At 35.2% G+C, this 15089-nt stretch overlaps 1 protein-coding gene and 1 long non-coding RNA gene across 5 annotated transcripts; one reads left to right on the top strand and one right to left on the bottom strand.

Moving 5' to 3' along the window:
• The first annotated feature begins 4606 nt into the window (after positions 1 to 4606).
• On the top strand, positions 4607 to 8303 carry LOC133874519 (uncharacterized). 4 transcript variants are annotated; one of them, XR_009901312.1, is made up of 3 exons: positions 4620 to 4886; positions 6022 to 7362; positions 7512 to 8303. It is a non-coding gene; the product is annotated as an uncharacterized LOC133874519 (long non-coding RNA). The 4 variants fall into 4 exon arrangements; XR_009901311.1 differs by having other exon boundaries at positions 4607 to 4886; positions 6022 to 8303; XR_009901313.1 differs by lacking the exon at positions 6022 to 7362.
• A 1638-nt stretch (positions 8304 to 9941) lies between these two features.
• On the bottom strand, positions 9942 to 12725 carry LOC133876568 (BTB/POZ domain-containing protein At1g55760). The gene is made up of 4 exons (XM_062314875.1): positions 12160 to 12725; positions 11614 to 11759; positions 11014 to 11132; positions 9942 to 10771 (listed from the first exon to the last, which is right to left on the bottom strand). Exons 1-4 carry the CDS (start codon positions 12279 to 12281, stop codon positions 10169 to 10171), a joined length of 990 nt encoding a protein of 329 aa, XP_062170859.1. The 5' UTR covers positions 12282 to 12725; the 3' UTR covers positions 9942 to 10168.
• Positions 12726 to 15089: the final 2364 nt, after the last annotated feature.

Here is a 15089-nt window from a genome sequence, read left to right as displayed (position 1 = left end):
TTCTAATTCATTTTCTCATTTCTTTCTCTTAGATAATTTATTTTTTTGGACCATAAAATATTCTCTGCATGTCTTATTATATTTTCTAGTCATCAAATTAATTGTAGTTATTTATCCATTAAATTTATTCTTAAAATGATCAAATAATATTCGGGACATCACATTAGGGCTTGAGTTTGGTTAGTCCATTGAAGGGGCTAACAATCCAATGGAGTAACCAGCCCAGGCCTAAATAGGCCTAGTAACGATACTCACGTGATTGCAAAGGGACAAGTAAACCCGCACAACACCAAAGCCATTCTAAAAAGAGGCTGAAAGCAGAAGGCCTAGGCACGTTCACGTCTAAACTAGGAGTGTAAACCTGGAGCCGGTTATTGGCTAATAACCAGGAACCGGCTCCAGGGTCCCCGGTTATTGAAATTCAATAACCGGCTCCGAAACCGGCACCCTGGTTAATCGGGGACCCCGGTTATCGAGCGGTTATCCGGTTATCCCAGGTGGTACTCGGTTATTTAGACAGGATATGATTTTTTTTTTTATTATTTATTTATTTTTTTAAAAAAGAGACTTTTGTAATCAGAGGAGTCCTCTCAGATGGCAAGTTTCCCTCTCAAACACTCCCTTGGTCTCTATGAAATACATCAGCATTTCCTCGCTCTCTCTTTCTCCTTTGAAATGCTTGGTTTCTTCTTCAATCTTTACTTGCATTCCTGGAATCTTATGTTTCTTTGGCTGGGCCTAAAATATATATATATATATATATATTTTTTTTTTGGACTGAGTTGACAATTAAACCATTTCATTTGGGTCCTATGAGTTGTGAAGTTGGGTTTGATTTGGTCTTAAATTTAGGAGATATTATTAAGATCTGAGCCTTGTGTTTGATTGCAAATAACGTTATTTAGCTTCAATTCCGTGAAATATTATAACCTTCTTTTACATGGATTTGACTGTTGGTCTTATTGTATCTAGCCGGCCTGATCTTGGATTTTTGACCATTTCATTTAGCTCTACTCATTGACTTATCCTTAATTCTTGAATTCCTGGATGGATTTGACAACTGTTCTTAAAACACTTTGAGTAAGGAATGTTAATCTTATTGTAAACAGCTGACCTGATCTTGGACTTCTGACCATTCAGCTCTGCTGACTTATCCTTAATTCTTGAATTCCTGAATGGATTTCACAACTGTTCTTAAAACACTTTATGGATTTCATAACTGTTCTACCACATTGAGGCCTGTCAGCAACATCACTAAGAAGAAAATGGCACAAGGTATGAATCTCCCTCTCTCTATTGCTCTCTGAACATATAATATATAATTGTTTGGATTACGACTGATGGATATATGTATATGATGTGTATGACCATCAGAGGTTGAGCCTATGGGACAGTCATATTAACAAAAATTTGATATGTATTTTTAATATTTTATTATTATATATATATATATATATACACCAGGTTTCTTGGTTATAACCGGGTTTTTGAAAATGTTATAACCGGAACCAGCTCCGGGTGCCCGGTTATAAATAACCGGGTACCAAACCGGTTTTCCGGTTACCCGGAGCCGGTTTTTCAGCCGGTTATAACTGGTCCGGAATTACACCTCTAGTCTAAACAATTTTCATATGAGACATTTGTTGTGCAAATTATAATTACTCGCAAGTGCACGAATCGTTTTGCAATATAGTGTTATGCAAGTGCGAGTCGATCCCACAGGGAATTGTGTTGTGAAAATTAATCTCTATTCAAACTAATCCTATTTTAACCTAGTTCCAAATTTAGGGGTTTTTTGATAAAAGAAAACATAAACAAAATTAATGAAAATAAAGGGGTCTAGGGTTTTGGAATCCACACTAACCAAATCACAACAACCTAATCTCATGCCAATCACACATATTTTGAGGTTCTCACATACAAATCTTAGGTATGCTCTACTTTTGCTTCAAAAATTGTTTAAATCATTCAATGAATCCATTCTTCCACAAATCACAAAAGATATCTAGTTTCAACTAAATCATCAAATGTATCCATAGAATGAAACACAATGAATATCCAACATACATGAAAACCCAAGCCATCAATTTAATAAAACTATATCAAATCATCACTTGTATCCGAAAATCACAAGAGATATCCAATAATAATCTCAAAAATTGGAGTAGAACCATGAGAAATTAAAGTCCATAAACTTAAATAGCATAAACAAGCAATGAAACTCAGTTTCTATTCAATGGTGAGGTTTCATCCTCAACCCTAAACAAAAATATTAGCTACCCATAACAAAAGAAAGCATAAATAAACAGCAAGGATGCATTAAAATCAAAGAAACTTACAAAGATTTGAAGTTCGAAGACAAAATCTACACTGAAAACCCTAAACTACAGTGAGAATGGCGCCTAGGGCGCTCCCAAGCGGCCTCCTCCTCTAAAAATGAGAAAAGAATGGTATTTATAGAGTTAGCTAGGGTTTCTGAAATTTCAGATCCGCAAAAATTCGATCGATCGACTTTATAATCGATTGATCTACTTAATATTCGATCGATCTACTTTTTGATCGATCTACTTTAAAGTCGATCAATCTACTTTTTCAGCACTTCAGAAAATCCAGCTTTTCTATGTATTTTTGCCTTGAAAATTGTCATTTTACTTTTATTGCCCTGCAAAAACGCAAAAATACTAAAACTAACCAAAACATCAGAAAGTAACAAAGCTAAATGTTTAACTAATGTAAATTAAGGGGGTCTAAATATGCACTTTTTGGCACTCATCAACATTCTTACATGAATTTCATCGTGAAAGCCGCAGAGAATTTATGTAGTTTGGTCTATGAATTACGTTCATAGGGTAAAGTCCAAAAAATTATGTTATGCTTAATAACTTGATTGTTTACAATATATAGGTCCCTATTTATAGTTGAATAAATCGATATATTCAAATAAATCTATTGATTTATATAAGAAAACACAAATCAATCTAGACTAAAAAATATAAATAAATAATATTATATTCAAAATATATACTAAAACTTCTAACTTGTCTAAACGTAAAAGAAGATAGGATGGCATACATGGAAATAGATATAAATGACAGTCACTACAATTTTTTTAAAAAAAAAAAAAAGAAAAAGAAAAAAAGAGACCTATTGACATTTTTATTAGCAGCAGTCTCAAAAAAATGCAGATATTCTGAAAATGTAAATTTTTATCGTTTTCAAATCACATTTTTTTTTTTAAAAAAAAATTACAATTGCAAACGATTTATCTTATGCGATTTGGTTAGAAATCACACTTTTCGTTTATGAAACCGCTTGCACTGCCAAACACATCCTAATAATGAAGCTTTTTCAAACTTTTTCTATGGGCAAAATTTATATTTATCAACGCAATCTCAAACAGGCTCTTGACCAACTTTTAAGATTGAGAAGAGCACGAATTTCCATACTCACAACTTAGCAGAATGGGTTGCTTCCACCAGCTTTATTGGCAGCATTCACAACTCTACTTTACGTTCCCGCTATTGGATCTCCTCTCCAATGTACAGTAGCATAGATCCTCCTTAGTGCCTTCTTGCTTTCTTTGCAGTTGATTTGTAATAGGTTTTCCTGTCAATTTTTCTCTTTATTTATTTATTTATTTATTTTTTTTCCTAAATAAAATAGGGAAAGAGGTTACAAGGGAGAGTTCTTACCACTCTGGATCCGAATGAAAGAGAAAATGAGGGAATCCTTGGGAATGCTATCAAAAACATGATTGGTAGCGGCCCACTTACCTAAAGCATGTGCTCTAAAGTTGGCACTACGTGACACCTTCAAAGCCTTCTAGCTTTGAAAGGAAGAAATAAAAACACTAATGTCTGAAACAATATTACAAAAACACCAAGAAGAAAAAGTAGGAGGACTGTTAATAGCTAAGGTCACCAACAGAGAGTCTTCCTCTAGAGTAAAATCAACACGACCCAAAGTAGCTTTGCAGTATCTTCACTCAAAAGAACATTAGAGGAATATAGGTGTTGGGTTGCAACCAAAATAATGGATCCAGAGGAATCAGAAATGGTGGCAGCTGCAACAGAAAAAGAGCCCCTAATAGTAACATCAAAATTCCATTTAAAAGAGCCAAGTAAGGGAGGAAACCAAAGGGTAGGAGAAGACCTATCCTTCCAAGCCAAAATATGCTTATCCAAGTTGAACAAAATCTGATGCAGAACCTTAGCAGCAGAAGGAAACACAGCATCATGAATCAACTTATTTCTAAAAAACCAAATAAGATCCATGGTAATGGAAGCAAATAACTGAAATCTTCTAGCATCATGTTTAGGAATGGCTAGTTTTTCACAAGGAAAAAGAATAGCCAACACCCAAATAGAAATGAGACGATTAGAAAAACCTGCATAACAATTTGGCCGAGGAGAGGAGTTTCCAAAGGAAAATAGCTAAATCACATTCAAGAAAAATATGACTTAAAGTTTCTAAGGGCCTTTTGTTGTTTTTATATATATGTTGCTTGTTTCAATCTCATCTCAAAAAAGAAACAAAGGGATTCATCCGGGTCACTCAAGGGAACAACGACACACTCGATTATTGTCGTTGATGGGTAGGTCCTCTCAATGTTCTAAGAGCACTTATAGTGAACTCACCAAAGAGACGAAATCACCAAAATCAGACGAGTTTCATCAAAATTGTGTCTGCAACGAACTCGTCTCTGCTACAGGAAATTTGGTGAGTGCCGATTTGGCTCATCTGTTCTGCTGAGCCAATTTCCTCTCGTCTCTTCTTACTTTTCATTTGTTTATTACCCTTCCCGCGTTCTCGATCTCCTGAAGCGAAAATTGGAGCTCCTTCGCACCTTTTCTCACAAATCACCTCTGCAAGCTTTTGAATCCCAGGTTTGTTTTGCTTTTATGGGTTTGGTTTGATTTGGTTTATGGGTTTTGATTTTGAATCTCATATTTTGATTTTAGTGTGTGGGTTTTGAATCTCTCTTCCTCTTGTCTGTGGCTGAGTAGTGTGATAATTTTTAGTTAATTGTAAACCCACCAACAGAAACCTTGTGGTTGAAGGGGTTACAAATGATTTACTGGGTTTTGGTTATAGGTTTCTTGGATACATTTGTTTCATTGGAATGTTGTGGTTGGGGAACAGAGGTATAGGGCGAGAATGGGTGCAAATAGACGAAAAGCAATGGTGTCTTCGTTGTTGTTGCTACTCTCTGTGTCTCTACCAATTTGGTGAATGTGGTGTGCTTAAAAACATGTTTATTGTGTCAATCAATGTAACCGCAAAACTGATGATGAAAAGAGCAATCAAACCCATTCATCCATTCTGCCAACATTCTGCTTTGATGAGCAGCAGCTTTTGGAGATACCACCACCTATTGTTTTTTTTTGTTTTTTTTATTTTCTCTATTTCTGCCCGACAAAAGGCAATCTACAAGGGCACCGAATTTCAAAAACCGAACATGGGTTTAGAAGTGTGCCATAGCCCACCACCCTTCACTTTTCTGCAATCACCTTCCTGTCTAGGCAGTGGAACTTCCCTTTATCATTTCCCAAACGTCAATCTCTTCAATTCTCTCTATATATACATTTTTCGCAGACCTACCTTCCTTGCTTGCTTGTATATATATACATGAGAGAGAGAGAGAGAGAGAGAGAGAGAGAGAGAGAGAGAGAGAGAGATGACAAACATCCCTCTTGAAAAAGTATTGAATAAAGAGAGGGATTATAGTATATGATAATCACAAAGTGTACATAGCAATTTATACAAAGGACCATTCGTGATGGACAAGATAGAGCAGTAAAGGAGAGTTACTGTGTACAGCAAGACAATTCCACATATCATGGAATTGTTAATTATAAAATATCTCCTAGTTAATTCTTTCTATATGTGTGATCTTCTCTATTGGACATTCCTTTCTTGCATGGTTGACAGTAGCAGAGTCTATATTTGGTGAGTTGAGACGCATCATATCTTGGACAGCAACATAATAGTCTGAATGATCTCTGTTGTCCTTGATTGTAGTAATCCTTTCCTTCCTGGATGATTGACAGCAACGTGTTCTCCATTTGGTAATTGGGATCACATATTTGACAGCTGCAAGGGTGAATCGGTTGCATGCTTGACAGCTGCAAGGGCTGAATGTACTGCATGTTTGACAGCTGCAAGGGCAGCTGTGGTATTCACTCTAACACCTCTGAGCCTATTCTTTTTCTTTTTCTTTTTCTTGAGCTCTCTGAGTTCCTGTCGCATGTGAGTCCTTGACCCATCATATGTAACCCCACCCACCTTCTCAATGGAGTTTTAAGTACTTAACTATATATACCATCTCTTCTTGCCTATTATATACAATTATAAATGATATGTACAATTTCATAGCTTTAATATCTGTTTGTTTAGTACATAACCTAATTCATATCCTTAATGAAGTGTATTTATCATTTGTAACGTAGATAAAAGCATTTATCAATATAGAGATATCATTTATGGAGATATCATTGCCAACCTTTATCTTTTTTACAAATTTTGGCCTTGACTTTATTTTGAATCTAGTAAACTTAAGTGTGATTTATTTTGTTCATGGCTGATGGTGGATGTTTATCAATATCTGTTGCAATTTTGGAAGCTTACATTTTTTTAGAAGGGAAGTGAATGATTTAGAGATAGGAGAAAAATGATATGAGATTTTTTCATCTCTTTTGAAGGCACTAGTTTTAGTTTAAGTTCTATTCTATTTTGCTAGTGCGCCCTAGAGGCTTAATTTTGTAGCTACTGAAAGTCATGATGCTCTGCATAGGTGGATCTTGATGTTTTATTTTGCCTCTAGCCGCTTGTGTATCTTGTAGCCCTTGTAACTAACTTGGTGTTCTCTTATGCTGAAGGCCAAAAAACAGTCTTTTTGATAATGAAAATATTGTCTTCCAAGGATCTGCTGTTTTTTGTCTGCAACCTGTTGTGCTTGGATTTCACTCTATGCTTGTGTTGAGAAACTATTTAATTCTTGTACATCAGCCATCAACCCATTACAAATTGAATGTTCATATCAACTAGTGCACATCAACTTTTAGCCTGGTTGTGCTACTGCCGCAAGTACACTTTCAGATTGCTAATAAAATCCTGCTTTGGTAAGGGGGATGTCAAATCCATACCATTCTCTTTATCCTTTCTCATTTTATCATGTGGGCCATAGCAGGATGCAGGTCAATTTGTTTGATTGATTTCATGGGCTGAGAGATCCTCCAAATGCAAAAAAGAGCACTTAGAGCAGAAGGATGAGAAGCCAGAGCCATTTGATACAAGCTTCGGTGTTATTTTTAAGCTGCTGATGTAATTGGAAGGAGATCCGGTGTAGCATTTATAGCTTGGGTAGTAGTCTAGGCTTTCTGGTTTTTCTGCAGCATGGACTGATTTTCTACATATAATTTGCTTTATGGGGTGACTTCTGGTAGTTTATGCATGAGTTATTGTCTTTTTTCTTCTTTCCTTCATTTATATACATTTCTCTTTACTTGCAGTCCATGGCCAGCACCAATAAGATCAAATAGGAGAGGAATGAAATGGGGGTTTCTGCAGAGTTTTAGCCCTAAAAAGATTACATAATACTTATCATCAGATGACACTTGAAAAATCTTTATGATGGTGAACTGGTCTTTTCTTCAAAGTGGTTTGGACTCAAGTGTCTAGAGGTTTTCATCACTGGTGGATAGGTCAAATATGTCCTATATGGGGGGTATCTTTGACTCCTTGCTTGTTGGCTAACCTATGATTTTTCTTGCAGCAAATCCAAAAATGGTCGGGACCATTGGAATCACTTGCAGAAGACTGGAGATTTCTGATATTTGTGTTTCTTTTTTCTTCTTCTTTTTTTCCTTATCATATTTGACTACGAAATCCGCATATCGTGAAGGACAAAATTTATGTATTAGGATTCACCTTTCATTTTGACCACATGACTTGTTGATAGGGCATGTGTTGCATCTATACACTCAAGGACAGGCGGAACTTCGTGATGAAGTGTGCAGCATCCAGGACTTCCATTACTTCAATTAATTGTAGTTCCAACCACTTCAATTAATTCTTATGGGCGTTGGTGTTGAAGCATCCAGGACTTCCATTACTTCTTATCATGTATGGACGTTGCTATTAAAGCATCCAGAGACTTCCATAACTTCTTTGCATGTATGGGCTTTGGTTTTTCATTTTTTAATTCATTAATTGTCATTCAGAGCCAAACATCCAACCACTTCCATTACTTCTTATCATGTATGAACGTTGGTATTAAAGCATCCTTGGGCTTCCATTACTTCTATCCATGTATGGGCTTTGGTTTTTCATTTTTGAGCTCATTAATTGTCATTAAGAGCCAAACATCCAACTACTTTCATTAATTCTTAGCATAAAATGGTGTTGGTTTTTGTACGGATAATTAATTGTCTTTAAGAGCAAAATGAGCGTTGAAGCTTATATGAGCGTTGGAGCTATATTCATCAATTGTAATTAATTCACAAAATGACGTTGGAGCATGTATGGGTGTTGGACATTGGAGCTGTATGGACATTGAAATTTTAATAAATTTTGGTTTCATGGTAGTTAAAAGTGGTTGGAAGTGGTTGTTTTAAAATCAATAAAAAAATAGTATTTATTTGAAATAGAGAATATTTAGAGAGTTTGATATTTGATGTCTTTGAAAAGTGAGTAGCTAAAATAACTTAATTGCATTTTTTAGTCAAAATCTGACTAAACTTTAATGGCCACACTCAATATGGACCAAGCTTTTCCCTTGGGCCCGTGGTCCAGCAGCCCACCTTTACAATCCAACAAAGTGAAAAGAAAAAGAAAAAAAAAAAAGGATCCTAAATAATATTCCCTCCATATGCTCATAATTAAACACCTACCCTTTTGCCTCTCTCTCTCTCTCTCTCTCTCTCGAGCGATTCCAGAAATTTTCTGTTGTGAATTACAGAAGCCCCGCCCCGTAGATTTTCTACGAAAAGTGAGTTTTTTTTTTTTTTTTTTTTTTTTTTTTTTTTTTTTTTTGTGAATTTCATAAGAAAAACTTTGCTTTGAGGCGCACCCTTTTGGATCTCATGCTTATGCCGAGGTTTAGGCCATTGTTTCATCTCTTGAAAAGAATAAAACAAGTGCTTATGGCAGATATGTTTCTTTTGTTTCCCACTTACTTCTGATTATTTGTTTAGCATGGCTGAATATGGGTCAATGGAAATTTGTTGTGCACGTTTATTATTTATTTACTTCTGATTTTCACTTACATAGCAGCACATCATAGTTTGTTTTTCTCTACTTTATATGATTTTTTGAAATTTTTTTTTTCTTAATATGAATTCTCTTGTATATTCTCTGTGTATTAGGATTACGAATTATCTAATGAAATTAAATTACTTATTATAAAAAAAAAGAAAAAAAAGAAAAAAAAAGAAAAAAGACTTTTAAAGGTTGTATTTCTTAGCTGTACAATACATGAGCCGGAAGGCAATTGAAAGATCGGTAGGGTGCATTAATCAAATTGACAAAATCATTTAACATGGGATTAGATTAAATGTCATAAGTTCGAACCTTATCTCGGTCAGTTATCTTTCATTTCAATTAAAATAGTAAAAAATGTGTTGTCTGTCTCCATGTATTGTCGGTTTGAAGAGAGAGGGATTGCCGTGAAACTGCTTTTGGGCAACTAATTTTCTGTTCGTTGGAAGACTAGGATATGGAGAAGATTCTTGCTACTCATCAAGTAGTTGAATTTGATGTATTAGAGACTTAGCGTGGATATGTAAACGCAGAACCCCAGTTCTTGCTTTTGGATTTGAAGCTCGTTTAGAATTTAGTCGCTAATATGACACTGTTCTTCAAGCAAAATATCAGCACTGAATTACTTAATCAGTCATTTTTAACATATTCTCCTATTAACTGTGAAATCTATCAGAACAATCTTCTCAAATCTGAAATTGCATTTCATTTTTCAAATATGTGTACAAGAATGTGTTCCCCCGTCATGAAAACCAATATTTATATCTACAATAACACATAAACCAATTCCATTTGGACAAAAGAATTATCTTCATGACAGCAGGTTCTGCACACCAATTTTTCTAACAAACCCACTTTCATGGCACACCTTTTCTTCCCCTGTGTCTTTCACAGGCAGACTGGCAGGGTTTCAGAAACCTTTCCAGGCACCGAGAACTTCATGGAAGATTTCCCCTATCAGGTCCCGATCTGCGCATTGCAGGAAGGTGTTGAAATCATCTCGTATGTCAAATATCTTACCGAACTTCACAAGATAGCGCATGCAGCCAGTCTTCAATTTTGGCAATTGATATAGAGATGCATTCTGGAGCCTCTCGAGTACATTTTTTGCATCAATGTCTTCTAGAAGACTCTCATGGCAAGCCTCTTTTAAGTCAGAAATGTCGTATTTATCAGCTGCACGAAGAAGTGCCAGCCGGTGGGTAAAGAAATCTTCATGTTGAATGTTCCCATAAATGTAATTGAGAAAAGCCTGGCAAGCTTCGATTGACATGTCAGAGATATCTATGGTAGACATTTCTTTCTCCTTCAAGTTGTGAGAAAACATGCTGCGGAAAACAGGTGATCGTGCAGCAAGAACAGCACGATGGGCTCCAATGCTTCCATCAGAGGCATTAATTATAATATCCGTGTGGATGCTTTCTGTCAACATTCGGCCAAGCGATGCAAGAGCTGTTGCATTTGATTGTGTCCGTGTGAATCCGTTGGCCCAGATCGAGCAGGGTTCTCCACCCTGAACATTAAACGGCAAATCATTACAATAGGTAAGGCTGCTCTTGTTTATTGTATTTCAATTTCTTGCGACTTGCCCCAAATGCCTGAGGAATGTAATTTTTATATGGTAACAACCATCATTGATAACTACATAATCTAATACAATCCTAGAGTAAAGTTATTATGACTTTCTTTTAGGGTAATTATCCTTTTCAATCTGTAACAATAGAATGGTAGTTAAAATAGCAAATAGATGCTTACGTCTGGAGATGTAATCTTCAAATCAAGGAATTCGACGTCGATGATAAATTTCCCAGTTAATGGAACCTCTATTGCCCAAACAAAATCTTCGTTGTTCTTGAGCCGCCTGTCAGTTATCTCTGCATTTATATAGATGATTAAGTTAGTTGAACAAAATATGAAGGGAAAAAGAAAGAAGGGTCCCAAAAGAAAAGGGGAGTTTTGAAGATACAAGAAATCACTAAAGTTCTTAACGTATCAACACTAATCCAACAGTTATCATTACTATTTTTCTAAAGCACTAATTTTTGTCTAAACCAGGGGAGCTAAATTCTGCAGTCCTCAGGAGAACAAGATCATAACAATGAAAAATTTAGAATAATTGGAGTGTTCTGACTATGTTCCAATGCATGTTTAGGCTTTGTGGGTCAAAATTAAACCATGAGCAGCACTTGAGTCTCAATTCCTAAAAAATGACAAAACATTATCTTGTTGCCCAACTCAAAGGCATTAGTTGATAGGCTAACCAAATTGATCAAGGTGTCAAAGGCATCAGCTTCAAAGCTCTTCCTATCTATCAAAAAATTCATACATGTCAATAGAAACCTTAATTTGTATTACCTGGATGAGTCAATGCCTTGCGATCTCCCGCAGAACTGACCACTCGAATTATGAAAGACGCGATTGGGGGATTGTCTCTTGTTAGGTTCGATATCTCCGGGTATAACTTAACAAACAACAAGCGATTCTTTTCCAAGGATAAATGCCTTCAATTCAATCACAATCACAAACACAAACCAGTTAAACTTCACTCTATCCCAAAAGTTCAGAAACTACACAACTTTTTTTGCTTGTTTTTTTTTTTACCTACTTTTGGGTTCCAATTCAATTAGACCCCTTTAGAGTTTCATGACTAAAATTAAGTTTAAGCTAGTAAAGCATGATTTTGTTCATGAAGCAAAGATTAAATTTCCAATTCCACAGTTCCATGCTCATTAGCCAGGTAAAGGGTCATCTTCTTTTACCTTCAATTCTATCATAAACGATCAAAATGGCCCTAAACTTTAGTGGGTAATCCTAAATTTAAGCTAATATTGCATATAATTCTGTTGGGGGCATCAAATTTCTATGCTTAACATGCAAAAGAGGACTCGTTTTGAGTCTTACCAGTTCCACTTTCCGATTTTGAAAGGATCGGACTTGCGGTAGGTGCAGGAAGCCAAGTTGTCGATCCGCCATTGGGCGAGACGAGACGTCGTTTCAACTCTATAAGCTGAAGAATCGCTCATCCTAGCGAAAGCGAGTGCCGCAGTGATCTCATGGATGCAATCGAAAATACCCACCAACAGGAACTCTCCGGGCTTTCCCAGGTTTACTTCCTGATCCACGGTTACCAAACATAATATGGAAGAACCAAACAACCGGGCAGACTTGGACTCTTTGTCTCTTTGGACCTGACCTGTGTTCAGAAAGAACAGAACAATATAGTATTCACAATCTTGGGTTGTAGATTGTTTTTCTTACAATTTGTTTCAACGGTTTCGGGCACGCAAGGACTTTTGCGTTGGTGTTGCTTTACGCCATTGATGGTGAAGCTTTAATTGGCTGATGTTTTTTGTTTGTTTGTTTGTTTGCTTGACAGAGGTGGTGGTATGGTGGCTTGCACTGCACTTCAGGGCATGGGGATTGGGGAGCAGTAATGGGGGGATATGATATTATGATTTTCGTTTGTTTCCTATTAATTGTTTTTATCCATGTTGTTGGGGGGCGTATGGGGGCGTTGCTTGGAAAGGGAATAGAATTTCCTTTTTTTCTGTCTTTGGTGCTTTGAACCAATCAAGCAAAGCATCTATTTTCTTTTCCTCACAAACAAAAGGATATGGGGGTGTATAGTGAAGGAATTTTTTTTTTTTTTTTTTTTTTTGAGTAATTTTAAAAAGTGATTAATGTGATATAGAGTAGAAATTTTTTTATAGAAAAGTGAAAAAAAAATTTGTATTGTCGTGATTTTTTTTATTTGAATAATAATAAAAACTTATTGATGTGATATAAAAAGAGGGTTAATATATTTTAGTCTATTTAATTAACAGCCATTTTGTTTTATAAAGTTTTATGAACTGACAGTTGTGTAACATATAGGTACATCAAACTATCATTTTATTGTAATTAAGTCATTTCGTTAATATTGACCGTCTATTTGGATGAAAAAATTATATTTGACCGCAAAGTCTTTTGAAAATACTATCGTTTCGAGTCTTTTGACACTAAAAAACTAAATTTACCCCATGTAATTATTAATAAATAAAAAAAAGGAAATGGGGGTTAAAAAAAAAAAAAAGATGGCCAAAATTAAAAATTCTGTCATTATTTGTGATAGGGACAAAAGCCATACAACTTTTGAGGTAATTTTTCTAAATTTTATAACCATTATTTGTGCACACCTCGCACAAACCACTTTTCTTGTTGAATTATGGGTGGTTAGGAAGGTAATTTATGAGCGTAAAAAAGAAAGAAAAGAAAAGGTAATTTATCGATCGCTACATAAAGGAAAGGTCATTCATTGTATCGTCATATTCAAAATTGAAAGGGGAGGACGTGTAAACGAATTACTTCTTAAATATCAAATGCTATTGTTTTCTATTTCAAAATAAAAATATTAACAAGAAATTTAAAATACAAAATACTTAAAATTAATTTTATTTTTATATCAAGTTAAAACATTTATTATTTTTATTTTTTAAAAAAATACACTATCTAAAAACATAAAAAAGAAAAAAGAAAAAAAGGAAGAGATCACACATATCTATCATCAATCAAACTTTATTTTTTAAATTATGTTTAGGATCATATGGTGAAGGTCGAGTGAACCATACACTTGCCTCTAGACTATGATTGGTCATATATGGACTTAAATATAATTGCCCTTAAAAAGTGTCAATTTCACAAGATTTAGATTTCAATAACTCTGAACATGATGAAAAGAAAATTTTCTTAGAATCTATTCTCGGAGAGATCGAAAGCAATTTGTCATGGCCCTTCTTCATTAGGAAGGATTGGAATCTTAATGAGTCTCGTTCGTTTCCTTTCTCAATCTAATTATAAAAACCAACATATTTGATTGGATGACATAAGCCGACAAGAAAGGAATCACTTTGTGGGACATACCAACTAGAATCCTTTTAGATTTAAGCAAACCCCCTTCTTCTTTCCAATATAAAATGACATCCTATCTATGGGGGAGAGTGGCCCAAATGATCACAGCCTGACAGCCATATTGACAAAAGCAGCCAAAGTTGCTGGCCCACTCAAGGGATTTAAATTTTTTTTTTCTCTCTCTCTCTCTCTCTTTGAATAAACACTCCTTTTGGAATTCATTTCTTCCTTTTAATCATAAAACACACTGGATGCTAATTAATGTTGGAGTGTATATAGGACACTTGATTGGGGAAGATAGGGTCTAGCTTAGAGATATAATGTGAGGGACATCTTGTTCGGACGAATAAATCTTATAAAAATTCTTTCACGAGTCTTTCTTTAATATTACTCATACAAGATTATCAAGTTATACATGATAAACAAGATCAGATCAAATCGTAATAAGTACTGCTGTGCTCCACCACACTAACAAATTAACGAAAAAGAGGAATGTAATTGTATTTGGCTCCACTTAATCAATGACTAGATTTTGGCTTTAGATAAAGATATATATTTCAGTGGGCTCCATAATTAATTATTTTGTTTATGAATGTCATCAATCACCGGGAGAAGATTGGAGTTTGTTTAATTGTGTCTGTATTGTGCAATAAACGTACGTACGTAGCAGCATTTCTATATATGAGCTCACTACCATAGTAATTAAAGATCAAAAGATCTATCTGGGAACGAGGAACAATATTGAAGTTTTTAGTTTGATCATGTCGTAGCATTTAGAATATATATATATCATAAAAAGGGGCCGGAAATTAACAAGCATACACTAATTAACTTGATGAACTTTATTTAGGTTGGATCGATCTTGATCAATACGGTGATATCTCTTTTGAGGGTGTTGATCGAACGGGAGACAACCTGTTGAGAGAACAAAAAAGTAGTGTATT

The sequence above is a fragment of the Alnus glutinosa genome, chromosome 8, assembly GCF_958979055.1.
Source record: "Alnus glutinosa chromosome 8, dhAlnGlut1.1, whole genome shotgun sequence".
Taxonomy (NCBI): Eukaryota; Viridiplantae; Streptophyta; class Magnoliopsida; order Fagales; family Betulaceae; genus Alnus; species Alnus glutinosa.
Note: the sequence above shows the minus strand (reverse complement) of the source record. Positions and strands in the feature narration are given on the sequence as shown.

Coding starts and splice junctions, on each gene's coding strand:
- LOC133876568 (XM_062314875.1), bottom strand. CDS start 12,281: ATGAGCGATTCTTCAGCTTATAGAGTTGAAACGACGTCTCGTCTCGCC. Junction 11,133..11,613: donor CAAGGCATTGACTCATCCAG/GTAATACAAATT, acceptor ATATAAATGCAG/AGATAACTGACAGGCGGCTC. Junction 10,772..11,013: donor TGAAGATTACATCTCCAGAC/GTAAGCATCTAT, acceptor TTTAATGTTCAG/GGTGGAGAACCCTGCTCGAT.